The 26,428-nt window shown below is 35.5% G+C and overlaps 3 protein-coding genes and 2 pseudogenes across 5 annotated transcripts; 1 reads left to right on the forward strand and 4 right to left on the reverse strand.

Annotated features, from left to right (window-relative positions):
- Positions 1 to 1,195: 1,195 nt before the first annotated feature.
- Positions 1,196 to 2,987, reverse strand: LOC145615357 (protein C2-DOMAIN ABA-RELATED 7-like). Its single transcript, XM_081670427.1, has 3 exons — positions 2,769 to 2,987; positions 2,191 to 2,286; positions 1,196 to 1,639 (listed from the first exon to the last, which is right to left on the reverse strand). Exons 1-3 carry the CDS (start codon positions 2,874 to 2,876, stop codon positions 1,331 to 1,333), a joined length of 513 nt encoding a protein of 170 aa, XP_081526553.1. The 5' UTR covers positions 2,877 to 2,987; the 3' UTR covers positions 1,196 to 1,330.
- A 1,868-nt stretch (positions 2,988 to 4,855) lies between these two features.
- Positions 4,856 to 10,051, forward strand: LOC145613293 (uncharacterized). Of its 3 annotated transcripts, none has more exons than XM_081668374.1 (5): positions 4,856 to 6,636; positions 6,973 to 7,125; positions 7,231 to 7,302; positions 8,078 to 8,260; positions 9,492 to 10,051. In XM_081668374.1, the coding sequence occupies exons 1-4, from the start codon at positions 4,891 to 4,893 to the stop codon at positions 8,183 to 8,185; spliced, it is 2,079 nt and encodes a 692-aa protein (XP_081524500.1). In that variant the 5' UTR covers positions 4,856 to 4,890; the 3' UTR covers positions 8,186 to 8,260; positions 9,492 to 10,051. The 3 variants fall into 3 exon arrangements, with proteins under 3 accessions (XP_081524500.1, XP_081524498.1, XP_081524499.1); XM_081668372.1 differs by lacking the exon at positions 9,492 to 10,051 and adding an exon at positions 8,958 to 9,312; XM_081668373.1 differs by lacking the exon at positions 9,492 to 10,051 and adding an exon at positions 8,963 to 9,312.
- Positions 9,947 to 11,861, reverse strand: LOC145613294 (glucan endo-1,3-beta-glucosidase-like; annotated as a pseudogene).
- Positions 11,862 to 14,576: 2,715 nt separating this feature from the next.
- Positions 14,577 to 16,522, reverse strand: LOC145613486 (glucan endo-1,3-beta-glucosidase-like). Its single transcript, XM_081668602.1, has 2 exons — positions 16,380 to 16,522; positions 14,577 to 15,703 (listed from the first exon to the last, which is right to left on the reverse strand). Exons 1-2 carry the CDS (start codon positions 16,471 to 16,473, stop codon positions 14,757 to 14,759), a joined length of 1,041 nt encoding a protein of 346 aa, XP_081524728.1. The 5' UTR covers positions 16,474 to 16,522; the 3' UTR covers positions 14,577 to 14,756.
- Positions 16,523 to 18,208: 1,686 nt separating this feature from the next.
- On the reverse strand, positions 18,209 to 24,753 carry LOC145614059 (glucan endo-1,3-beta-glucosidase pseudogene; annotated as a pseudogene).
- Positions 24,754 to 26,428: the final 1,675 nt, after the last annotated feature.

The following is a 26,428-nucleotide window of genomic DNA, read 5'->3' on the forward strand; positions in this document are numbered from 1 at the left end:
TAATTATCTTGGCCCTGTGACGATTCATTTCTTATGGCAAGTGATCGTTTAAAAAGAAGCTTTTAAGGTGATGCAGCATGTTCATGTTGGGCTTGAATGTAAGACGAATTAAAGGGGAGAGTTATTATATTTAGTCATGACTTCTACTAAGGGTACAAGACGTACTTTTCTTTTATTATTATTATGCACATGAATGTCCATCTCTCTTAAGTGACATTGGTGCCTACCCGGTTAGCTCCCGGAGTAGTTTACTCCAATTCTTTGGGACAAGGATGAAACTTGTTCAATGTGTAATCAAAATACGTAGTAAATAAATAAATTGTCTTGTGTTTTGTATCATTGGTAGTGTATTGACCACAATGCTAAAGGTAAGTTAAGTCTTGCTAGGTTGTATACTTGTATGCATGTTAGTGTATTTCATTTAGGCTTATATATGTATTCAACATTGTTGATTGTTGTATTGGCCTTGTCTTTAATTATCTTGGCCCTGTGACGATTCATTTCTTATGGCAAGTGATCGTTTAAAAAGAAGCTTTTAAGGTGATGCAGCATGTTCATGTTGGGCTTGAATGTAGAGCGAATCTTGTTCTAGTTCTATTAGAATATGAATGATTTATTTTCTTTGAATATTATTTATTTGCTTCATGAGACTACTGTAGCTAGTGTAATGGTTTTTAAATATTGATTTTGTTTTGAAAGGGCCTATAAAGGTTCCAATATGCAGGATTGGTTTTCGTGGAATTTGGGTTTGACTTTACTTTCGATTGGTTTGACTGTTGAACTTTGTTTTTTTTTTTTTTTTTGAAAGATATTGAAAATGTTTTCCGTTGTGTGTCTTTGATAAAAGTTTTAGCCGTTATAACGACGGCGATAATGTTCTAGTTATTCCTATTTCGTATTTTAAAAAGGTAAAATAGGTATTTCAAAAGGAGAAAATTTATAGGGTGTTACAATATAATAATTCGTAGGATATGTTCACAATCTTTGAACAACATGTTTATTATTGTAGTTTAAGAAACATATCGTTCTTTAAGAACACGATGTCAAGTGCATGATATAATAATCGGCAAATAATACAATTGTTTATATTAATATGATGAACTAAATTGTCCATTTATTTTCAACTTTTGGATTTCATATTTGATTAAATAGATACAATGCACAATTTTCACCTTGTGTGACATACAATGCAACGAGAAACAAACGAACATTGAAATTATATTTCTCATCATGTAAGCAAATATGATATGGAGTATATATAATTATGGTGCTTGTAATACATCGAGATTTGAGATCAAAAACACCCTTGAAATAGTACATACAGTATGTATCAAGAATTTAACTTAGGTAATCCTTTGCAACCTGGAAGATCAAGCCATTCAATTTTGATTTGTATTTTTCCTTTCTCAACATTTTGTAGCTTTAGAGTCATTTCTTGAACCATTTTGCCTTTGCCGGTCCAAACTACCTTACTTTCATCGTCTAAGCAATTACTTTCATCGGGTTGTATCTTCTTTACAGCAGTTCCAATTGGGAGGTCTTTTATCCCCATTTGCATACACTCTATATATGACTTAATGTCGACATTGGCATCACCCATTTTATCCGGTTTTGAGAACGTATCTTTGTCAAACACGTTCTGTAAAAAATATGCAAATATACAAGTTATTATCACTCCCCAAAATGATAAATTACCTTCATTTCTTATTATGTGCCACAAATAAATACTATTTGTGAAACATAAAATATTCTTTTGTTGCACATAATAAAAAAAACGCAATTAATATTTATGAATTGTCTTGGTCAAATCATTTATGGTACCACTAGTTAGTCCAATTCCGATCCGGTCCCGGTCGGTTTTCCGGTCCAGGTCCATTTCTGCACACCCCTAGTTATAAGCTTATAACATGCACCAAATACAACTAACTGTTTTTTACTTTTTAATTCATTTTGATCAAGTTTTACCAATTGATACAATAGTCAATTGGTCATGCATGTAAGTTCGTCTAATAAGTTGTTCAAACCATTCATTAATATATATTCACTATCAAATCCCTAAGATGATTTATTTTCAACATGATTTTAGCGTGAAATTCCAACATAATTCAAGTTGTGTTCATTTTTAAGTAGAAATCCTAGTCATTTAGAATTACAAAAAGAGAAAAACAAGAATATAAAATTTAAACTTACCAGTGTGATGGGTATATTTGGATCAGTCATTGAAAGAGTTAAAACATCATTCCATTCAGGGTTGCAATTATTCTTTATCACACGAGTCTTCAATTTCTGCATCAACCAAATAAGAAAATTTAGGTGCCATCATTAGTCTTGATCATATTTACAATGTAATTTATATCTACTTTTAGATCTCAAAAACACATAAATAATGAAAATTATTTTGAAACAAAACAAGTAATATATGGAGTAACGCTTATGAGTCAAACATCTATATGAGAGTGCGTAGAACTAATAAAAAAAAACCCCTTATATTGCTAGGAACTAGGAAAGCTTTTCCTTGCCTCCTTGGTTGGAGTTTAATCTCAAATTTGAATCTAGATCAATCGGAATCTAATGAAATCAATATTAATAGATCGCGTACCCCATTGTACCCATATATATATAAAGAAAAAAAAAGTTTAGACATGCCGGGCCATGCGACATAAACTCAAGATTAGATAAAAGTATATTTAACACTAGTGCAAACTAAAGAAATGTTGACTTAAGATTTAGTTAGCAACTTAGCAAGTACTAGCTAGACGCAATGTTACCTGTGAACCGGAGGTAATAACAACATAAGGGTCGCTACTGAAAGCGTCGCAAACTTTGAGATCAATGCCTTTCTTCACGGTGATCTTCAATGCGCCCAAAATATTCATTCTTTCTTCTTGCTCTTCTGTTTTTCTTGCTTCTTAGATGTTTTGATGATCTATGATTTGATGAGAGTTTTAGACTTTGAGAAATTCAATGATTTACTTTGTTTTATATGACATTTCTACTACATTATTAATTTAGATAAACGACGAATTTTCAATGGTTAGATTTGAGAAATTAATATCTTAATACAAGGTTATATGAACATGGACTAATTATATTATAGTAGTGGACTAGTGGCCTAGTGGGGGGTAATGTGTCGATGTGCGTTGCACATTGCACTTGTTTGTTGCTTTAAAAAGCATTTCATGTATAACAAGATCACTATAAGGAAAATGTTACTAAAAATTGATGAGGGAATTTTTTTTTTTTTTTTTTTTAATCAAGAATCTAGTTGACATTTGACTTATTCCTAAATAGTTGAACATTTAACGAATTTTCGAGTTAGAATTGTCTACATTAATTTAATTAGCAAAATGTAATTATAAGTGAAAATACTACAATATTCTAGACGTAAACTTTTGGTGTAAAATACTTACAAAGTACGGAGTACGAAGTATTAAATTCACGAAGACCCACTTACTAGTACCAACTTTTTATCAAGCAAAGTTAGGTCTAGTGGTATTGTTTGCATCTCCTAATCATGAGGTTGTAATTAAGATTAAACATTCAAGCCCCACTAGAGGAGGAAGTACTAATCTAGTTTTTTTATGCATTTGCAAATGCATAACAAATATGAAAATATTAAAAAGTACATGGAAGAGAGAGAAAAGAGGAGAGATAGGTAAGTGGAACCATTTTAAATGTACTACTGAAAACTTATATAATATCATTGTCTATTTAGTGATACTATTTTTACCTATTGTTAGTATCACTGAATGCATATATAGTACCACTACAAACATATATTGTACCACTGAATGTTCAATGGTACTCTTTGATAATCCAATGATAGTATTAACCACCCAATGGTACTACATAAATTCAAAATATGCATTTACGTGTAATTAGTTATTTTCAAAATACAACAAAATATAATTATAATTTAATTAAGTGTATAATTCATACATATAGGAGAGATAAAGTGTGTTGGTAAACTTTTTTTTATACCATGGGTGGGGTAATTTTTTGAGAAAGTATATTGTATTGTAGTATCTGGTATAAATGATGTGGAGGAGTGAGAAAGTGGTAGAGAGAGAGAGGGGTGGTATAAATTTTTATACCATGAGTGATGATGGTCTTACTAGGGGTGTTCAAAAATATCCGATCCGAAAATCCGATGATCCGATCCGAAATTTCGGATATCCGATCCAGTTTTTAAGGTTTCGGATATTTCAGTTCGGATATCCGAAAAAAATTTCCGATTTTCGGATCGGATACGGATCGAATTTTTTTTGAGAATTTTAACTACCCGATCCGAAAACCCGGTGATCCAATCCGAAAACCCGACTATCCGACCCGAAAATCCGGATTTTCGATCGGATTCGGATCGTAATTTCTCCGATCCGAAAATTTCAGATATCCGAATTTTCGGATCGGATCGGATCAGATATCTGACATTGAACAGCCCTAGGTCTTACGGCCTCTTGTCTTACGTTGAAATTCAGCTCAGTTCTGTTCAGTTCAGTTTAGTTCAGCTCAGTTCAGTTCAGCTCAGCTCAGCTCAGTTCAGCTCAGTTCAGTTCAGTTCAGCTCAGTTCAGTTCAGTTCAGTTTAGTTCAGTTCAACTCAATTCAGTTCAGTTCAGTTCAACTCAATTCAGTTCAGTTCAGTTTAATTCAGCTCCTAATTTCCTTCTCTTATAAAATATTCAGTATAGTTCAGTTCAGTTTAAACTCAGGTAATTTGTTGTATAATGGACTCAAAAAAGACGAGATTAAAAAAATGAGAGGGAAAACTCCACGGGGTAAGTTTTGCAATCGTGGATAATTGAACATCCCCAAAAAGACCAAAAATCTATTCCCTCCACATCATCATCTTCTTCTTCCCACCTTTCACTCACTCAACCACAATTCAAGCATGAACACTTTCCTTCTCTCTCCTCCACTCCCCACTCGCTTCCCTCCACCCCACCATTACCACCACAACAACCACCCTTTCCTCTCTTCTCCACCACTCCTCCGCCGCATCCTCTCTCCTCCACCACCCTTCCCCACCACCTTCTCCGGCACCCTCTCCGACCACCTCACCACCGACTTCCAAAACGACGACGTCCCCACCTCTCGCAACCGCTACGACTTCTCCCCTCTCATCAACTACCTCTCCACCACTTCCGAAACCCCCACCAACTCACCTCCCAACTCACTCGACTCAACCGAGTTCCAACTTGCCGAGTCATACCGCGCAGTACCCACTCACCACTGGCACTCCCTCCTCAAATCCCTCGCTTCTTCCCCCACCACCATCTCCACCGCTTACGCTGTCGTCACCTGGTTGCAGAAACACAATCTCTGTTTCTCTTACGAGCTGCTCTACTCCATCTTAATCCACGCTTTGGGGAAGTCGGAGAAGCTTTACGAAGCGTTTCTCCTTTCGCAGCGCCAGAAATTGACCCCGTTAACTTATAATGCTTTGATTGGAGCTTGTGCTCGGAACGATGATCTTGAGAAAGCCCTAAATTTGATGTCTAGGATGCGGCAAGATGGGTATCCGCCTGATTTTGTGAATTATAGTTTGATTGTGCAGTCGATTGCGAGGACGAATAATAATAATCATGGGGATTCCTCGGTTTTGGTTAGATTGTATGAGGAGATGAGGAATGATAGTGTTGAGCTTGATGCTCAGCTTTTGAATGATTTGGTTGTTGGGTTTGCCAAATCTGGGGATGTTGATAGGGGGTTGTGGTTTTTGGGTGTGGTTCAGGGGAATGGGTTGAGTGCCAAGACTGCTACGCTTATTTCGGTCATTTCGGCGTTGGGGAATGCCGGGAGGGCCGAGGAGGCCGAGGCCGTGTTCGAGGAGCTTAAGGAAGGTGGGTTGAGGCCTAGGACGAGGGCGTATAATGCGGTTTTGAGGGGGTATGTCAAGGCTGGGATGTTGAGGGATGCTGAATCCATTGTTTCGGAGATGGAAAGGATTGGGGTTTTGCCTGATGAGCATACTTATAGCTTGTTGATTGATGCTTATGCGAATGCCGGGAGGTGGGAGAGTGCTAGGATTGTGTTGAAAGAGATGGAGGCTAGTAATGTAGGGCCTAATTCGTTCGTGTTTAGTAGGATTCTAGCTAGTTATCGCGATAGAGGGGACTGGCAGAAGTCGTTTCAAGTATTGAGGGAGATGAGGAATTGTGGGGTGAAGCCTGATAGGCTATTTTATAATGTGATGATTGATGCTTTGGGGAAGTATAATTGTATGGATCATGCTATGGATACCTTTGAGAAGATGAAATTGGAGGGGATCGAGCCAGACAATTGTACATGGAATACATTGATTGATAGCCATTGTAAGTGTGAGCGGTATGATAAGGCAGAGGAGTTGTTCAAAGAGATGCAAGAAAGTGGGTGCGCGCCTTGTATAACGACATATAATATTATGATCCACTGTTATGGTGTGCAGGAGAAATGGGAAGAGGTTAAGATTTTAATGGGAAAGATGCAGGGTCAAGGATTATTGGCTAATGTTGTGACATATACCACTCTGGTTGATATATACGGGCAATCAGGAAGATTTAAGGAGGCTCTTGAATGCCTAGAGGTTATGAAAGCGAATGGATTGAAACCTTCGGGGACCATGTACAATGCCTTGATCAATGCCTATGCTCAAAGGGTATGAATTGTGTCTTTTCTTCAAATTCTTGCTGTTTTGCTCATAAATTATCAACAAAAAGTTAAATATAAAAATCTTGTAATTATATGTGTTGAGTTGAGGATCTATTGATGGATTGTAGTGCAAATTGTTTATATGAGCAAGTTTTAGATCATAGTATGATGATATGATAAGGCCTTTAGTTGTTGCAAAACTGGCTGTGGGGTGGGATTCACTTGTTTTGAAGATTGTACTGAATCAAACCTTCCTGCTTTACGGGCTTAATACTAGGCAGCGGTTAGTTAATGTATTGCTTTGGTTGATCATATGTGTATTAAATACCTTCTTGACTTGCAGGGTTTATCAGACCAAGCAATTAATGCATTTAGGCTCATGCGAGCAGATGGCCTCAAGCCTAGTATTTTAGCTCTCAATGCATTGATCAATGCATTTGGGGAGGACAGAAGGGATGCTGAAGCATTTTCTGTCTTACAGTATATGAAAGAAAATGTAAGTTCTGTGTTGTGCTATTGTTTTTGCTGGTATGCTTGTTTCCACATTACCTCAATGAATTAACTTATTTTCTGCTTAATTATCTATTGGCTGTGTTTGCAGGACTTGAAACCTGATGTAGTTACATATACAACCCTTATGAAAGCGTTAATCCGTGTTGAAAAGTTTGATAAGGTAAGAATTTCTACGTTCTTGTACATCGTATACAAATCTATAGAAAGTGTACAATCATTTTCCGCAGTTGTTGTTTTTCCATGCCAATTATTGTTACACAGACAACACAGTCAATTCTATTGCTAATCTAGTACTTCGTATTATACATTCTCTGTTGTAATCCCTTGTAGTCCTGACTCCTGAGTGTGCTGCCTTTTGCTGTTAGACAAAGGGTTCTACTGTATTATACTTTCGGCTAGATGTCATCAATGTGGTATTGAGACTTGACCAGGGCATATTTTGTTCTTATGTTAACTTTTTATTTATTTATTTTTATTATATATATATATTTTTTTTTTTTTGAGGGATTGTTCTTATGTTAACTAATGTCCCATTTGTGGGTTTTTACTGAACAACTAAAAAGAATGATGAATTTCTTCTTTCTTTTCTCATGCTGAATTGCTGATTGGTATGTTGTGGTTTTAGAATTTGGGCATTTGTTTTTATTAAATTGACCAGCCATGTCAACTAGCTAGGCAGCCCTGCCCTGACAGATATGGTTTCAGATAACTTTAATGAAGAATTGTATATGAGCACTTGTCCACTTTATTGCTTTAATGCACTTCTTGCAGCGAAATACAGAACACGACATACAGTTAGTAATACATGACTTGGTATTGTACCAGAAGCAAGATGCAGTGTTGGAAAGGTTGCACATATAAAAAATATAACATCCAAAAAATGGAACACACTTTGTATTCTGTGATATATGTACTAATTGTTTAATATACTTCAGGTTCCTTCTGTCTATGAAGAAATGATATTGTCTGGCTGTAACCCAGATAGGAAGGCTAGGTCAATGTTACGATCTGCACTGAAGTACATGAAGCGGATGCTGAGATGATAATTATTGCAAATCAATCTTCCAGCAAAACCTGATGTTACGTGACAATTGAACATAAGTGTTGTTTTTGATGGGGTTAGTCTTCCTAACTTAGCCTCATGATTTCAGAATCTGTTATGTAGGTCTACAGATGTTTTTTTCAGTCTAGTCAGATGATAAGTTTTTATCACATACTAAGTACAAAATAATTTTTTTATAAGCATGGATAAAGGTCAGAGATTTAAGGAACTGCATGATTGCATGATTTTTGGTTCCTTTTTCCTTGGTTCAGTTTCCCTCAAAACCTCTGTACAAAAGATGATAAGTAGCCGTCCAAATACATAATTTCTGTCGGTAGGTTAATGGCCTGGTTAGGATAGAATAGTATGTACTCATTCTTTCGGAATTAGTAGTTTCATTGTCTGCAAAATGTTGTCATCTTCTAAACAGTGATTAAACTTCCTAATATGGCAAACCTTCATAAAGTGATGCAGAAATGATGAAGAAAACACATCTTTTATTAAAAGGCCTTAGGGTCTTTCTGTAAAATCATGTTTGATCCTTAATTGTGAGGGCATGAGACAATGTGGAGGGAGTGACTCCTTCCAGACTGGCCATAATTGGCAGACTGAAGGAGTCATCTTTGAAAATTTGACACTTGGATTTGCAAAAATGATAACCTGCCATTCATTTATCCTTAAGCTAGTGATAAAACTACTAAATCATAAGCAAATTATATTTTGCTGAAAAATATTTCTGCTAAACATTTTTTTCTTCTGGACATGTTTCACAGGGCAGGTTGTAAAGATCTGTGATCGTGTACATTCATTTGTAAACTTATCCCTGTTGCCTGAAGTTACTGTGATTCACCATAGTTGCAGAAATCAGAAGTTCATAGCAGACCTAGTTAGAATTTAGGACACCTTTATTGTAATATAGTTCGTAATCTGTACATGCTTCAAGCTTCAATTAACTTTTTTTTTTTTTTTTTGGACAAAAGCTTCAATTACTTGAATAACAGCATCATATTGACTTATTCTTTTGTACACCTGATAACAAATCTGTTCCATGATTTAATCTAACCAATAAAACTCCTGTAACTTTGCTTATGTCGACTAATCAGAGAGACTAGAATAATTTAAGTTATACTTCCTTTGGTTTCACTTCCAACATTTTGACTTTTTCCTATTTTCTCATGCTATATTTAAAATATCTTTGGTAATAAATTCTCAAGGTGTGAGTTCTTGTTATGTTTTTCTATATATTTTTTAAACTATTATATATAATTTAATAATTGTACTTATGGTTGATTTTATGCATTGATAAGGGGGATAGACATACACTCCATCTATCTATTTACCCTAAAATTTCTGATAGCTTCATCAAATTGCCTGAACTTTGTGGCGGTCATCGGAAAAAAAAGAGCACCCTAGGTTGATATAGATGAGCCCTACATTTAAATGGAGAAAATAAAGAGCAAGATGAATTCTACGGTGAGTATAACCGGAGAAAGTGGGTACAAGACTACAAGGTAAGCATAGGAGGAGCGAAACAGCACACTTAGGGGAGAAGGTTTTACGTAGCATATTATTTTATCATCAAAGTTTTGTGGAGAGTGAGATTATCGTTTTGTAATCGGTACTACTTAGTGGTATATAAATAATGCTTCGTATCGGTTGAACTACTTTAGAAGAAAAAAAGATCGATCAGCTACTAAAAAGAGTGTTGATCTATTTTTATGCAAAATAAGTATGCATAAAAGATTAAGACAACGTGACAACTAAATCCAAATATAGATAAGAGATGTAAAGATAAATAGAAGCATGCATATAGCATTTTTGATAGTAATCTTTGTAAGTTATCACATCCGGGGATATCCCTATTATTTGGTTTATAAGTACCAAAATACGAAATACATATTTATCAGCACTATATTTGTTCCTTAGGTTATCAATTGAAATTTAGTTGGCCATACTTGGGCTGTTGATCAGGACTAAAAAGTCCAAAATGCTGCTCACTGGGAGCTCCTTGTTTGTTATTTTCATCAAACATGGCAAACAAGTAAGTTTCAAGTCCTTGCGGTTTCAAAGGAGTCCCTTGCTTCACATGATTTATCAAATTCCTGTAATAAGTTCTTGCATTGTCCACTGTGGCAGCGTCTCCACCTTCTGATGGCCATCCGCTCTCAATTATTACAATGGTGGTATCATGTGCATCGACCCTCCCTAAAGCCGCGTACACTGCATCTACAAGTGCATCGAATAGATTTTGATAGTTCAATCCATTATTAGTATCAGTAGCCACTGTACTGGAGGCAGTGAATAACGCATAGTCAAGATGGATTTGCCCCTTATTATATATATAAACAAAATAAGGATAAACGTCAACCAGCAAAGGTGAACCATTGCTCTTTAAAAAGTTGATTATTGGGGTGATGTATGACGAGTCAGTAAATTGGCCATTGGATGGTGGGAAAGTATTTTTGATTAAGGTTATGTCAATGGCCGTAGAAACCTTAATCTGACCACCTAAACCGTTTGAATTCAACGCGTTAAAAACATTTTGCATTGCTGGATGGACTGATAGAGGCTTGTTGATCAGACGGATGAATTTCATTCCCTACCGCGATGTATTTAATAGATGAGGCATAAGGAACGACGTTGGATTGAACCCACTGGTTAGCAGCTGATTGACTCGACGCTAGAGACTGAAGGTTGTCATTAGCGACACCTAGGATGATTTTGATGCCCGATCCTTGTAGGGCGGTTTGGAGAGGTTGATCGGGAGAATAAATCCTCATAGCACCTATTTGGTTGGATTTGTAGAGCTTAACGACGTCTTGCTTGGATGGTAAGTTGTTTCCATTGCCCCCATAACATACTCCAATTTGCGCCACTGCATTCATTCAATTATTGCACATTGATTAGTACTGAGTTGAGTACATGCTTAAGGTATGAACGCATATGATTTAGACTACACAATTTACTAGACCCAAACTTTTCCATTTGAGTTGACTTGACCTTGTTAGATCCAATTAAATTGTAGATTCAAATCGAAACATATTCTATAAATAATCGACTATAGACTTATAAATGCTTTACTCAATTTGAGTACGTTTTGAATGGTCCACAAAATGAATGTTTTCCTAAAACTAATTGGATTACTAATTTGGCACCTTTAATATTATATTGTTTAATACTTAGTACTTGTTATGTTTTAGAGAGGTCATAAAACTTATACATGCTTTGTGATACCTTCTCAATTATACTTCGCCTATAGCATTAATAAAAATTTCTGCTAGTCACCCACTCACCCCGTCACCCGAGTGTACATATAGAGGTAGAGTAAAGGGTAATTTTTTTTTGCTTGTTTGATACTTTTTGCAAATTTGAAAATAATGTCATCAAATGAGAAAAGAAAAAGAAAAAACTACTTTTAATTTAAGTATTGATTATGTACCGTATATATGCAGCAAGACGACATACTCAATAACCAATATTAAAAACAACAAAGATGAGATTATTAGATAGATCTGTATAATTTATACCTGCCGGGTGTAAGCTAAGGAATAAGAATGCTATATTGAACAGTATCGCGGCCACAACCACGGGAGGGTTGCTAGGAGTAGCCATGGAAAACATGAGAAAGAACCAATAATGGCTATGTGTTTAATACTACTTGTAGACTAGAATGAAGAAGCAAAACTAAAATGCATTGATGTATTGAACTCCTTTATCTGCCCCTTTATATAGATCACATAGACACATTATTTGGCAATGAACCAACACTCCCAACACTATTACGTAGTACGGAGTATTTGTTAATTCCACAAAAATGTCAGGCATTGACCCAGTACTTACCCCATTATACTACATTATATGCCAAAACATCTTGGAAATTTTTTTTATTTTGAGGAAAATATTATTATGATCAAGTAAATTCCCATTTTTCCACACTGCTGGGTAGTGTTTTTGATCTTGCTTGTTTTCTTTTGTTTCCTCAAATTTTAAAAATTCAATACTGCATTAAATGCATGAAAGGAGCTTATTATCAACTATTGGAGTACTAGTAACCTTTTATAAGAAAGATGATTACTTAACCATCTAAGCTAATCACAAACTATGTTAGAAGCATGAAAATAAATGTATATAATAATCACAAGGTCTAATTAAAGTAGCAACCGGTGCAACGCCGGGCTACACACTAGTTAATATTTTACAAGTTGTATATGTTTGTAAGTTTGTTGGATATTAAGGGGGTAAAGTGGAAAAGACCTAAGTTGACTTGAGCTTCTGGAATGACTATTAATTTGGTTTTTATTCGTGATTATCCTTTTAAATTCCTCATTACTCATATAATAATGTTGATAAAGTACTACTTCATACAAGTATTACTTACGACCTCCCTTTCATAATATTTGCAATCTTAGGGTATTATTTGTGATACATACCAAAGTTTTAAATAATACGGAGTATGAAAAATGGTAGTTATAGTGTAGGCAATGATCACGTTGAGGTCTTGAGGATTCCCAAAGTGTGTGAAATTTAGAAACAACCTTATTCCGGGGTTTTTGGAATCCCTCCGGATACAGGTCTAGAATACAGCCGGACGGTCGCGGACACATACAAAACAGCGAATATTCGGTTTAATTGAATATTCACCTCCAAGTCAGTGATCGGAAAACGAAAAATTTTTAGAGAGAGAAAGTAGAGAGAAGTTGGAGCAACTTAATTAATACTCTTGAATGATATGTTTCAATCCAACCCTTCCATCATAAATGATTGGGGTATTTATAGGAGTGGGAATGTGTGCCCCTTAGGATTAGCGCAATCAGAGTAGGGCACGTGTCCTTGGAGGGGGAGGGCGGGGGTAATACCCCGTATTTTTTGAACGTATTTTCTAATTAATTAATTAGTATTCTCTTAAAAGGGTATTTTAGTAATTCATTTTACTATTTGAATTTTGGAGTCAAAATGATATTGAATTTTAGCGCCAAAGTATTTTAAGTTACTCAATTATTATTTTTGGATTTTGGATAAGATTTATTATCCATTTATTTTAAAAACCGGATTATTTATATATTTCAGATATTTTAATTAAGCAAAAATTATATTTTCCTATTTATTTAAAAGGGCCGAAAATCCTATTTAATTAGCTAGTAATTTAGGATTTTCTAAGTGTAGAAAATCTGGATTTTCTTGGTTAATTAAGTTAGTTTTAGTTGGTATTTTGTAATTTATTATTTTCTACAAAATATATTATTTACGCCATCATTTTTATTCCTTAAAAACTTGCAAAATATTTTCCTAAATATCTAAAGGGAGGTCCAAAAATATGAGCTTAGAAAAGCTCAAATTTTCGGCCATCATATTGTATTGGAAAAATTGATTAAAATAAGGAAAAATTAGAACTAATAATCCCAACTTTCATCAATTTTGGTAGAATAATCCCAACTTTGGATTATACTGGAATAATCCGAACTGGGGGGGGGCTTCTTCTACTGTATCAGTCTCCAAGAAGGAATTTATTAGCATTCGAGTACTTGATCCTCCAAGGAAGATGGATGGTGTTGAAACTCAAGAAGTTTTTACACCAATGAAGATTAGTCACCCCCCCTGTGAAACGGCATAATAGGTGTGAAACAACTCAAAATTAGGCGCAAGATGGTTGATCAAGTGTCATCGTGTGAAAGTACATCGCTGCCCCTTTCAGTTGCTCCAATCTGCCCCCTATTGAAGTCTGCTGCGAGCCCCAACAAATCCTCCAATCTGCCCCCACCCCCCCCCCCCCCCCACCATTAAGAGTTGAACTGAACTGAACCTGATTATTAGAGCTAAACTAAACTTATTGGAGTTGAACTAAACTTACTGGAGCTGAATTGAAGTGAACTCAAACTAAGCTCAAGAGAACAAGCCCTAAAACCCGTCCTGTAACTTAGTTCTATCGATTAATAAGAGAGACTAGAATAATTTAAATTACACTTCCTCTAGGTTCACTTACAACATAATGACTTTTGCCTATTTTCATACTAAATTTTAAATATCTTTGGTAATTTAAATATCTTTGGTGATTAATTCTCAAGGTGTGAGTACAATTTTCCTCAATATATTTCTTAAACTATTATTGATAATATAGTACTTTGTATATTTATAGTTGATTTTATGCATTGAGCCATTGACAAGGGTGAAAGATGTATGGACTTGATCTAAAATATTAAAATTTCATCAAATTTCCTTAAAAGGGAGGATAGCAATTCACTTTATTTATTGTCAATTTTTTTGAAGAGTGAGATTATCATTTTGTCATCAGTACAATTGAATATTTGAATTGCTTTAAAAGGGAAATATACAATCAATTACTAAAAAGGATATTTGTACATCTTTATTACGTAGTATAAGGGATTGAGACGATGTGACAACCAAATCCAAATATTTTATAAACATAAATGGAAACAGTATGGATATATCTTAGAGCATTTTTAATTTTAGTCTTCGTAAGTTATCACATAAGAGGATATCCCTCTTATTTATTAATATCAATATACCAAGTATAGGGTACATGTTTATCAGCACTATATTCGTTCCTTACGTTATCAATTGAAATTTAGCTGGCCATACTTGGGCTGTTGATTAGGACTAAAAAGTCCAAAATGCTGCTCAGTGGGAGCTCCTTGTTTGTTATTCTCATCAAACATAGCAAACAAGTAAGTTTCAATTCCTTGTTGTTTCAAAGGAGTCCCCTGCTTCACATGACTTATCAAATTCCTGTAATAAGTTCCTGCATTGTCCACCGTGGCAGCGTCTCCACCTTCTGATGGCCATCCACTCTCAGACACTACAATGGCGGTATCATGTGCATCGGCCCTTCCTAAAGCCGCGTACACTGCATCTACAAGTGCATCAAATAGATTTTGATAGTTCAATCCATTATTAGGATCATTAGCCACTGTACCAGAGGCAGTGAATAATGCATAGTCAAGACGGATTTGCGCCTCATTATTTATGTAAGCAAAATAAGGATAAACGTTAACCAGCAAAGGTGAACCATTGCTCTTTAAAAAGTTGATTATTGGGGTGATGTATGACGAGTCAGTAAATTGGCCGTTGGATGGTGGAAAAGAATTTGTGATTAAGGATGTGTCAATGGCCGTAGAAACCTTAATCTGACCACCTAAACCATTTGAATTCAACGCGTTAAGAACATTTTGCATAGCTGGTTGGACTGATGAGGCTAGTAGTTGATCAGATGGATGAACTTCATTCCCTACTGCGATGTATTTGATTGATGATGCATAAGGAACGACGTTGGTTTGAACCCATTGGTTAGCAGCTGATTGATCTGACCCTAGAGACTGAAGGTTGTCTTTCGGGACATCTAGGATGATTTTGATGCCTGATCCTTGTAGGGCGGTTTGGAGAGTTTGATCGGGAGCATAGATCCTCATAGCTCCTATTTGGTTGGATTTGTAGAGGTTAACCACGTCTTGCTTGGATGGTAAGTTGTTTCCATTGCCCCCATAACATACTCCAATTTGTGCCTCTGCATTCATTCAATTATAGCACATTGATTAGTACTGACTGTGTACATGCTTAAGGTATGAACGCGTATGATTTAGACCATACAAAATTTAGTACAGTACACCCAAACTTTCCGTTTGAGTTGACTTGACCTTGTTTGATACTATTTAATTGTAGATTCAAATTGAAACATATTTGTTTTCTATAAAATAATTGACTATAGCCTTATATATAAATGCTTTACTCAATTTGAGTATGTTTTGAATGGTCCATATAATAAATGTTTTCCTAAACTTAATTGGATTACTGAGGGGCACCTCCAATGTAATGTTGTTTAATACATCTACTATGTACTAGTTATGTTTTAGAGAGGTCATAAAGGTCAGACCAGTGTACATTGTCATTGTGACACCTTCTCAATTATACTTCGCCAATAGAGCATTAATAAAAATTTCTGCTACTCACCCTGTCACCCGAGTGTACATATAGAGGTAGAGTAAGGGTAAATTTTTTTTTGCTTGTTTAATTTGATACTTTTTGCAAATTTGAAAATAATGTCATCAAATGAGAAAAGAAAAAAAAAACTTCTAAGTATTGATTATGAATTTATGTACTATATATATGCAGCAAGACGTACTCAATAACCAACATTAAAAACAACAAAGATGAGATTATTAGATGGATCTGTATATTTATACCTGCCGTGTGTAAGCTAAGGAATAAGAATGCTATATTGAACAGTATCGCGGCGACAACTACGGGAGGGTTGCTAGGAGTAGCCATGGAAAACATGAGAAAGAACCAATAATGGCTATGTGTTTAATACTACTTGTAGACTAGAAGAAGCAAAACTAAAATGCATTGATGTATTGAACTCCTTCATCTGCCCCTTTATATAGATCACATATATACATTATGAGGCAATGAGCCAATACTATTATTTATTTATTCCACAAAAATGTTAGGCAATGACCCAGTAATTACCCCATTATTTTCTACATTATATGCCAAAACATCTTGGAAATTAATATTGTTATGATCAAATTTTTCCCATTTTCCCACACTGTTAGGGTAGTGTTTTTGTTCTTGTTTGCCTTTTTGTTTCTTCGTATTTGAAAATTCAACACTTTGCATGAAAGGAGCTTATTGGAGTATCAACTACGGAGTACAAGTCTACAAATAGAAGTTCTTTCTAACGGTTCAAAATTAAGACGTGTGTAATAATATTCACAGAATTATAAGTTACCAAAAGTTTAATGTGCAAGTACAATTTATTGTTTGACAAGGAAGCTTGATTGAATTTTCCCTATAAACTCAATTAACATTCTCTCGATCGTTGAGTATATTGAAACACACTTCTCCTTCCTAATTAGATCTTAATTTATGTGCGCGCCCATAGCTAGCAATCCATTGCTCATGCCGGGCTCTCATCAACAAGATGTTGCTAGCTAAGACAAGGCTTGGGAGGTACAATATCCTTAGAAATGAAGGACTAAGACGACTTAACATATGAGTCGGCTGTCGGATATATTGGTGTTTGAAAGCCATGAAGCTTAGCTGCTAAGAGCAAGAGTGTAATGCTATTGTAATGCTTGCAGCACATACACTATGTTGGATGACTTGCATCAATTGTATTAGCTATTTAGCTCTTATAGGCAAATTCATTAAGAGGTAAATTAAATACATCAGCGTGATCAGTGACCTAGACATTAAGCCTACTTACTATTACTTCGTATGATTTACTAGATTTTATTATTATTAGATAAATCATACTAGACTAAGCTATACACAAAATTATGACGAAATGGAAATAATTTAGACAAGGCCTCAAAATATTTAAATCAAACTAGAACCAATCCGACCAAACACAAGGTGAAAAGAACATAACCATAATAATACTATAGTGAGTCTCCCTTTGACTGAGATTTATAGTCAACAATGTCGAGCAATTTTTAAACAAAGTATACCATAAAAAATTATATCACATTACTAGTCACATTACAAATCACATGTAATTCCTTCTATAATTGCATAATAATTAGGGATAAATACTTTATTCCTTTTCCTAAACTTTAGGAAGCAAATCATTTAATTCTATATGTTATTAGGGATAAATACTTTATTTCTTTAGAATTTATTTCATTCCTTAATTTCAGCCAAGATTGATTACAAATCTGACTCATTCCTTCCAAATTTCTTCCAGCCCTTCAATCCTAAATTACCACATTTTTTAATTAAGAAACCAGAGTATAATCAAACTAATCTCCTTATAATGTCATCCTAAATTCCTAGGACATTTCAACAAGCATAAAAGTATAGTATCATCGTAGCACAAATCAACATGAATAAATAGCATATTAAAAACCCAAAACATAACGATTTTATTTCTTATCAAGATCAAACTAATTTTCGTAACAAAGGAAGTTACTCTTATTTAATTAATACTCCTAAAAACTAAACAGTAAACTATGAATCATACAATTGCCATCATCACTTCAATATTTTAATTTTAATAAAGTAATATAATCTATGGATTGAAATTGAGAGCACCATACTTAGGCTGTTGATCAGGAGTAAAGAGTCCAAAATGCTGCTCACTTGCAGCTCCAGGTTTGTTATCTTCGTCAAACATAGCAAACAAATAAGTCTCAATGCTTTGCCCTGGTTTCAATGGAGTCCCCTGCTTCACATGACTGATCGCATTCTTATAATAAGTCCCTGCATTATCGACCGTGGCATCAGCTCCACCTTCCGACGGCCATCCAGTTTCTGACACCACAACCCCTACATTAGGTGCACCCGCCTTCTCTAAGGCCACGTACACGCCATCCAAAATTGCGTTAAATAAATTCTGATAGTCCCTTCCACTGTCAGAAAACACAGGACTAGGTGCAGTAAACAATGCATAGTCAAGCCTTATATTTCCAGGGTCACTAATACGAGCAAAGTAAGGGTAAATATTAACCAACAAAGGCGAACCATTGGTTGTTAAAAAGTTGATAATCGGGGTAGTGTATTCTGCATTACTGAATTCGCTTGCAGATGGTGGGTAAGTGTGATGACAGAAATAGATCAAAATATGATAGGCTCAATACAGAGGAATCATTAGAGAGAAATTGGAGAAGAAAGGAGGAGATAGATATTATGATTGCTCTCCCAAAAAACCGTTACAGCATCATGACCTTAATACATGCACTAGGAAGCTGAGCTAAGCAAGCTGGCAAGAATCTAAACATTCATGCACCAAAATAACAGAATGGAAAAGGACAAAAAGGAATAACAAAATGACAGCTCATTGGATTAGCTAAAAATCCAATTATTTTGTGTGACCATCCTTAATACCCCCCCTCAAGCTGGTGAGTGAGGCAAAGATGAAGCTCCCAGCTTGTGAACATGCTGATTGTGCAGCTGAACTGGCAGAATTTTGGTCAGAATATCAGCAATCTGATCAGAAGAAGCAATTTTCTCAGTCTTGATAGCGCCTTGTTGAAGCTAATCTCTAACATAGTGACAGCCAACTTCCACATGTTTAGTACGCTCATGAAGAACAGGGTTAGCAGCAATAGCAAGAGCAGCCTGATTATCACATTTGAGCACAGTTGGTGGTAAATTCTTCAAGCCAAGATCCTTTAAGAGTGCTGTAAGCCAAGTAACCTCACATGTTGTTAATGCCATGGCCCTGTATTCAGCCTCTGCTGAGGACTTGGCTATAACATGCTGCTTTTTGACCTTCCAGGATATAGGAGAATCTCCAAGAAATATGCAGTAACCAGTGGTAGATCTTCTAGTCATTGGACAACCAGCCCAGTCACTATCACAGTATGCTGTAAGAATGGCAGCAGAACTAGAAGCAAGTAAGATGCCTTGAGAGATTGTACCAACAAGGTACCTTAGCAGGCGTTTAGCAGCCTGTAAATGAACTGTGGTAGGCTGATGCATAAACTGAGCTAAAATCTGAACAGAAAAGGCAATATCAGGCCTTGTAATAGTAAGATAGATAAGCCTGCCCAGCAATCTTTGATACAAGCTAGGATCAGAAAGAACATCACCCTTGTCTGCAGTCAACTTTAGATGACTATCCATAGGAAGCTGTAAGGGTTTGGTATTCAGCATACCAAATTCCTTAAGAATATCAGTAGTGTATTTCTTTTGAGAAAGAAAAAATCCATCTTTTGACCTATCTATCTCAATACCAAGGAAGTATCTAACAGCACCAAGGTCTTTCATATGAAATGCTATAGAGAGAAGATATTTAAGGTTATTAATTTCATCCAAGTTATTACCACAAATAAGCAAATCATCCACATACACCAAAATGAGAGTGAGAGAATTGTTCTGGAGCTTAGTGAAGAGACTGTAATCTGATTTGGATTGAGTGAAGCTCATTTGCAGCAGGGTACATGACAGCTTGTGAAACCACTGTCTTGGTGCCTGTTTAAGGCCATAGAGTGCCTTATTAAGCTTGCAGACCAAAGAAGAGTCAGATTTGGGTATAAGAGAAGGATCAGCAGCAGTATGAATTCTGCTTCCAAGGCCTGTATAACCCTGGGGTAGTTTCATGTAGACTTCTTCAGAGAGATCACCATGCAGAAAAGCATTGGTGACATCCATTTGCACAGCATGCCAACCTTCTATGGCTGCTACAGCTAGCAATGTTCTCACAGTTGTCATTTTGGCAACTGGAGCAAAAGTTTCAGAATAATCAATGCCCTGCTGTTGCTTGCATCCAAGGATTACAAGTCTGGATTTATGTCTTTCAATGGTGCCATTAGGGTTGTATTTTGTTTTGTACAGCCATTTGCACCCAATAACACTCTTACCAGCAGGTAAAGAGGTGATTTTCCAAGTATTATTTAGTTCAAGAGCTTCCAGTTCAGAGTTCATGGCCTTGACCCAGTGAGAGTGTTTGACTGCTTCCTTGAAATGAATTGGATCAGTTTCTTTAGTCAGAGAAGACAGAAAACAGTTGAAATCAGGTTGAATAATGGTGAAAGCAAGGTTAGAGATATGAAAAGTGGGTTTATTTGGCATGACATAGTCTTTGCTCCAAACAGGAAGAGTGTGAGTTCTGGTGGTTTTTCTGACAGGAGGGGGAGTTGGTGAATTATTTTGTGTGAGAGCTTGAGAGTGAGGGTGAGAAGTGTTTGGTGTATTGGGAGGGGTGGATGGTGGGGATGAGATAGGGGATGAGATAGTAGGGGATGATGTGTTTGGTGTATCATCTGACTCAGGTTCCATATATTCAAAGTCAAAGAAATCTTCAGAACAGGCTTAGATATTGGTTGTAGGTAAGAAAACTGAGAATCAGATTGGTATGGGAAAATATGTTCATGAAATGTCACATCTCTGGACACAAAGACTTGATTGGTTAGCAGATTTTTCAATCTGTAACCCTTCTGGGTTGCTGGATACCCTAGAAACAAGCAAGGCACCCCTCTTGCTGCAAACTTATCAGTTGGGTGCTCAGGATTATAAGCAAAGGCCAAGCAACCAAACACTTTCAAGTGTTCATAGTCAGGTGATTTGTGAAACAAACACTCAAATGGAGTCTTGTTGTTAAGAACAGGTGTGGGAAGCCTATTGATAATATGAGTTGCAGTGAGAACACATTCACCCCAATACATCAGAGGAAGAGAAGCTTGAAATCTCAATGCTCTTGCCACTTCCAAGACATGTCTGTGTTTTCTCTCCACTCTAGCATTTTGCTGAGGTCTTTTGACACAAGATGTTTGATGTATGATGCCATGCTTGGCAAAGAAAAACTGGCAGGAGCCATCATCAAATTCCAAGGCATTGTCAGACCTTACAAACTTGATTTTCTTTTGAAAATGTGTTAGAGCATAAGCTTGAAAGGTTTCTAGAGTCTTGAGAGAATCTGACTTGTATTGCAACAGATACACCCAAGTGTTTCTGCTGTTATCATCCACTATAGTGAGGAATAGTTTGTACTTGCCCATGGTACAGACTTTGTATGGACCCCAGATGTCCATATGAATTAATTCAAAGGGTTCTTGAGCATGAGAATCACTCAAGGTGTAGGGAAGCTTTGTGAATTTTGCCATAGGGCAAGTGATACACACTTTTGTGTTTTGCTGAGCATAGGGTTTTACACAAGCAATGTGTTTGAGCTTTCCAAGGGAGGCATGCCCTAACCTGTTGTGCCAGAGAGCAAGAGAACCAGAATTGTCAGGCACATCTTTGCTATTACTGCATCTTGAAGTGAGAGCAGTCATCTTGCCTTTGAGAAAAGTGTCCTGTGCCCAAGAGTCAGTGAGATGATTTACCAAATAATATAATCCATCTCTCATTTTACCCATTCCCTTGATTTCCTTTGTGATGCTGTCAAGGATCAGACAATAGTCTGGGTAAAATTGCACCTCACATTTGCAGTGTTGAATCAGCTTCTGAACTGATAGGAGATTGTGTTTGAATAGTGGCACACACAAAACATTTTCAAGTCTGAGTCCTGTGTCAAGAATAGAAGTGCCTATATGGGTAATTTCTGCTTTATCACCAGTGGGAAGATTGATTTTAGGTGTGATGTGCACACTTCTGTATTCACTCAGATTATGCAAGTGAGGTGTCATGTGATCAGAGGCTCCAGAATCTATGATCCATTCACTTGGACTCACAGCAGCATGACATGAGATCATGCCTGAGAAATGTTCCAATTCTTCATCAGTTTCAGAACCTTTAGCCTGAGTCATTAACTTAGGCATCATTTTAGCTAACTGCTCCAATTGTTGAGGTGTGAACAGCAAACCTCCATTGTCTGAGCTAGTGTGAGCAGCAGCTGCCAGTCTGGGTCCTGCATTCTTGGGTCCAGAATTCCATCTCTGAGAAGCAGCAGATTTTGATCTATTGTGAGAAGTGGAAGGATTGTGTTTAGAATGCCAACTAGGATAGCCAATGACAGTCCAGCATCTGTCACTTCTGTGTCCCTTCACACCACAAGCTGTGCAAATAAAGGATCTGTCAGCACCAGCAGGCTTGCTGTACAGAGCCATTGCATCACTAGTATTTTTATTGAGGTTCAAGACCTCCCTTTGAGCTTCTTCTTGCTGCATAGCAGCAGCAGCAGTCTCTGCAGATGGCAAAGGCACCATGAGAAGTAACTGACTTCTCTGAGCATTGTACACTTCATCTAACCCATTTAAAAATTGAAACAATTTTGCTTCTTCTTTCTGGGTATTGAAAGCAGTTAACAAAGATATCACTTCTGGACTGGGATTAGGAATCACAGGCAAGACATTCATAGAATCAAGTTCTTCCCACACAGCTTTCATCTGAGTATAGTATTCATTCACAGGCATTGAATTTTGTTTTATTTCAAACAGATCTTTACTGAGTTTGTATTTTCTGGAGCCATTTGTTAGAGAAAAACGTTTTTCCAGATTTAACCAAATATCTCTAGCAGAGGTCATGAACATAATAGATTTCTTAACACTAGAGGAAACATTGTGAGTAAGCCAGGCAATTACCATATCATTGCAGGTGTTCCAGAGTTCTGCTTTCACTTCATCATCAGTTGATTTTTCAACTGTGCTAAGAACAAATCCAAGCTTGCGTTTGGAGGAAAGATTGATCTCCATTGTTCTGCGCCAAGCTCTGTAATCAGAAGATCCTTGTAACTTATCTACTTGCACAGAAGTAGCACTGTCAGAGGGATGGAGAAATAAGGGATTGAGCATATCCTGAAAGGTGACTCTACCACCAGCCATTGATAGAAGAAGGAGAAGAAGAGAAATAGAAGAAGAATGAGAAGATTTTTAGAAATAAGAGATCGAGAATGAAGAGAGGTAAGACAGAGATAAATTGAGAGAAGCAATCAGAAGATGTTCATTCCAGCACTGTATTGAGGTGCTCTGATACCATGATGACAGAAATAGATCAAAATATGATAGGCTCAATACAGAGGAATCATTAGAGAGAAATTGGAGAAGAAAGGAGGAGATAGATATTATGATTGCTCTCCCAAAAAACCGTTACAGCATCATGACCTTAATACATGCACTAGGAAGCTGAGCTAAGCAAGCTGGCAAGAATCTAAACATTCATGCACCAAAATAACAGAATGGAAAAGGACAAAAAGGAATAACAAAATGACAGCTCATTGGATTAGCTAAAAATCCAATTATTTTGTGTGACCATCCTTAATAAAGTGTTTGTAAGAAGGCTCGTATCAATGGCTGTCGAAACCAAAATCTGTCCACCTAAACCGTTTGCAACAAGTGCATTGAGAATGTTCTGCATTGCTGGTAATACTGACGGGGCTTCCTCGTAATCCGGATGGATTTCATTACCGATTGCAATGTATTTAATAACAGTTGCAAAGGGGATAACATTGGTTTGCACCCATTGAGTGGCAGCTGTTGGGTCGGAAGCTATACCCGGAAGATCTCCGTTAACAACACCGACAATGGCTTTGATGCCGGAGCCTTGTAGGGCTTGAAGAGCTGCAATATTAGGATTAAAAAGTCTCATGGTAGCTATTCCGTTAGACTTGTAAAGGTTCACCACCTCCTCCTCAGATGGTAAGTTGTCTGCAACATTACCGTAGCATACTCCGACTTGTCCAGCTGCATATATTTAATCATAATATAAGGTTTAGATTATATTATCTAAAATATAAAAACAAAGATCAAGAAAAGAAAAGACTAGCTAATTAAATAAAGTGATCTGAAATGTGTTTGCTTCAACTTATTCCAATCATATTAAAGCGTAGAGTCCGTAGACTATAAATTTTATTAGTTTATGTATTTAATTTATAAAATTTACGAAAATTACAAATCATAAATTGAGTAATCTAATAGGTAAAACTTGATTTATCATTGTAAAAATAACGTCAAATTTTAATCATAATTGAACATACATCATATTAGAGCAACCCTAACTATGAAACCATGCAAGTCAGATCAAAACAGTTAGGAAAAAAAAAAAAAGAAAAAAGACCAACTAGACTAACACTAGAAAAACTTAATACTTGTAATTAGAATTAAATTATGTACCTGTATGGTGTACGTTAAGGAATAAGTATACCATAACAAGCAATAGCATCGCAGTAGCAGCCATTATAAAACAAATAGGTTTATTGATAAATGTATGTATTGAATATTTTAAGAGAATTAACAATGTAAACTCGAGTTGGTTGTTTAAAATTCATTCGATGCATGCATATATTTATACTATTTGTAATTTTAATTATGGTAATAATGAGAGTATAAAAGCAATATCACGCCATATATTTTTTTGACAGAAAAGTTAAAGAAAGACATGCCACATTAAATTAGGCAATCTGTAGGCAATATTATATTTTCCTTGGTACATTAAGGCAATACACACATTTACCTTAATATTACACATAAATCCATAATATTTGGACATTAATAAAACTTTCTTCAACATTCATTTTCGTTTTATATGTAAAGAATTTCACAAAGAAATATTACGTAAATATTACTACATGTCAAATTATAGCAAGTATAGAATACTAAGTACATTATATTGTCTTTTCCTCAAAAAAAAAAAAGTACATTACACTGTCTAGATACAATGTGTTTTACCAAGTTAGGAAACTACATTTGTCTAATTACAATGTATCTTTAATTTATTTAGCTAAAAACCAATACAAGATGATCGTATCTTTCAACTAGCAAAAGCATGCCAAATGAATATTTATGCATATATATTACGAGTACATAATAATAATCAAAGATTCTATACAATTCTATAATAAATTGAATTAAATATCTAAGTAATTTATTTATATGGAGAACATTCTCATTTTTATAATAATCATTGAATTTTCATCATATTTTAATTTTATATGATTCACATACTACATAATTATGATTTTTATGTCACTTGTATTTATAAGAATATACAGTATACATGTTTGTAAAATTATAAAATTAAAAACAAATACATTAGGCATGATTGATTTTAATTTATATAAATCTTGCAAGTAATAAATAAGGAGTATCTTTTATTCATATATGAGTACTCTCATTGGTATATTCAATATCGATATGCAAGTAATAAATGCGGAGTATTATTTATCAATATCGATCTGCACTAGCATATTTGTGTGGTATATTCAAACAGTTGTTGCTTGTATACTTGTATTACTATTATGTCAGAGTTAGGGTCTATTCATATTTACTGAACTGAGTTGAACTGCTGAACCAAACTGAACTGAACTGAACTATATTGAACTGATTGGAGCTGAACTAAACTGAACTAAGCTGAACTGAGCTGAAATGAATATTTTATGAGAGAAGGAAATTAGGAGCTGAATTGAACTGAACTGATTGGAGCTGAATTGAACTGATTGGAATTGAACTGAATTGAACTGAACTGAAATTAAGTAAATGTGAACAGACCCTTAATGGCACAATGCTTAGGAAAATATATTCTGGGTCATTCAATTAATTGATCCACATCATTTAAATATCAATATTAAATTCTTTCTGTCAAAAAAAAAAAAATATCACTATTAAATTCTTTAATTAATTTTTCATAGAAAATAAAATTATATAAATTTTACATAATTTATATATTAGTCCTTATCTCTCTTTTTTTTCTCTTGCATATCTTATCTTTCTTTTTTCTCTTACATACAATTACTTTTAATTTAACCCCATTATTTAATTTCAAGTATACAAGTATGTCATATACCTCTAATAAAAAATAAAAAATAAAAAAAAGGAGGTCGATCTTCATATTATATGTTTGTTGGGGTCCAATT

Source organism: Chenopodium album, chromosome 25, assembly GCF_948465745.1.
Source record: "Chenopodium album chromosome 25, dcCheAlbu1.1, whole genome shotgun sequence".
NCBI lineage: Eukaryota > Viridiplantae > Streptophyta > Magnoliopsida > Caryophyllales > Amaranthaceae > Chenopodium > Chenopodium album.

Excerpts from the sequence above, each read along its gene's own strand:
- LOC145615357 (XM_081670427.1), bottom strand. The coding sequence starts at position 2,876 with ATGAATATTTTGGGCGCATTGAAGATCACCGTGAAGAAAGGCATTGAT. Across the intron at positions 2,287-2,768 it reads TTATTACCTCCGGTTCACAG|AAATTGAAGACTCGTGTGAT; the intron begins GTAACATTGCGT and ends TGGTTGATGCAG. Across the intron at positions 1,640-2,190 it reads CAAATATACCCATCACACTG|AACGTGTTTGACAAAGATAC; the intron begins GTAAGTTTAAAT and ends TATTTTTTACAG.
- LOC145613293 (XM_081668374.1), top strand. The coding sequence starts at position 4,891 with ATGAACACTTTCCTTCTCTCTCCTCCACTCCCCACTCGCTTCCCTCCA. Across the intron at positions 6,637-6,972 it reads TCAATGCCTATGCTCAAAGG|GGTTTATCAGACCAAGCAAT; the intron begins GTATGAATTGTG and ends CTTGACTTGCAG. Across the intron at positions 7,126-7,230 it reads TACAGTATATGAAAGAAAAT|GACTTGAAACCTGATGTAGT; the intron begins GTAAGTTCTGTG and ends CTGTGTTTGCAG.
- LOC145613486 (XM_081668602.1), bottom strand. The coding sequence starts at position 16,473 with ATGTTTTCCATGGCTACTCCTAGCAACCCTCCCGTAGTTGTCGCCGCG. Across the intron at positions 15,704-16,379 it reads CCTTAGCTTACACACGGCAG|AGGCACAAATTGGAGTATGT; the intron begins GTATAAATATAC and ends GAATGAATGCAG.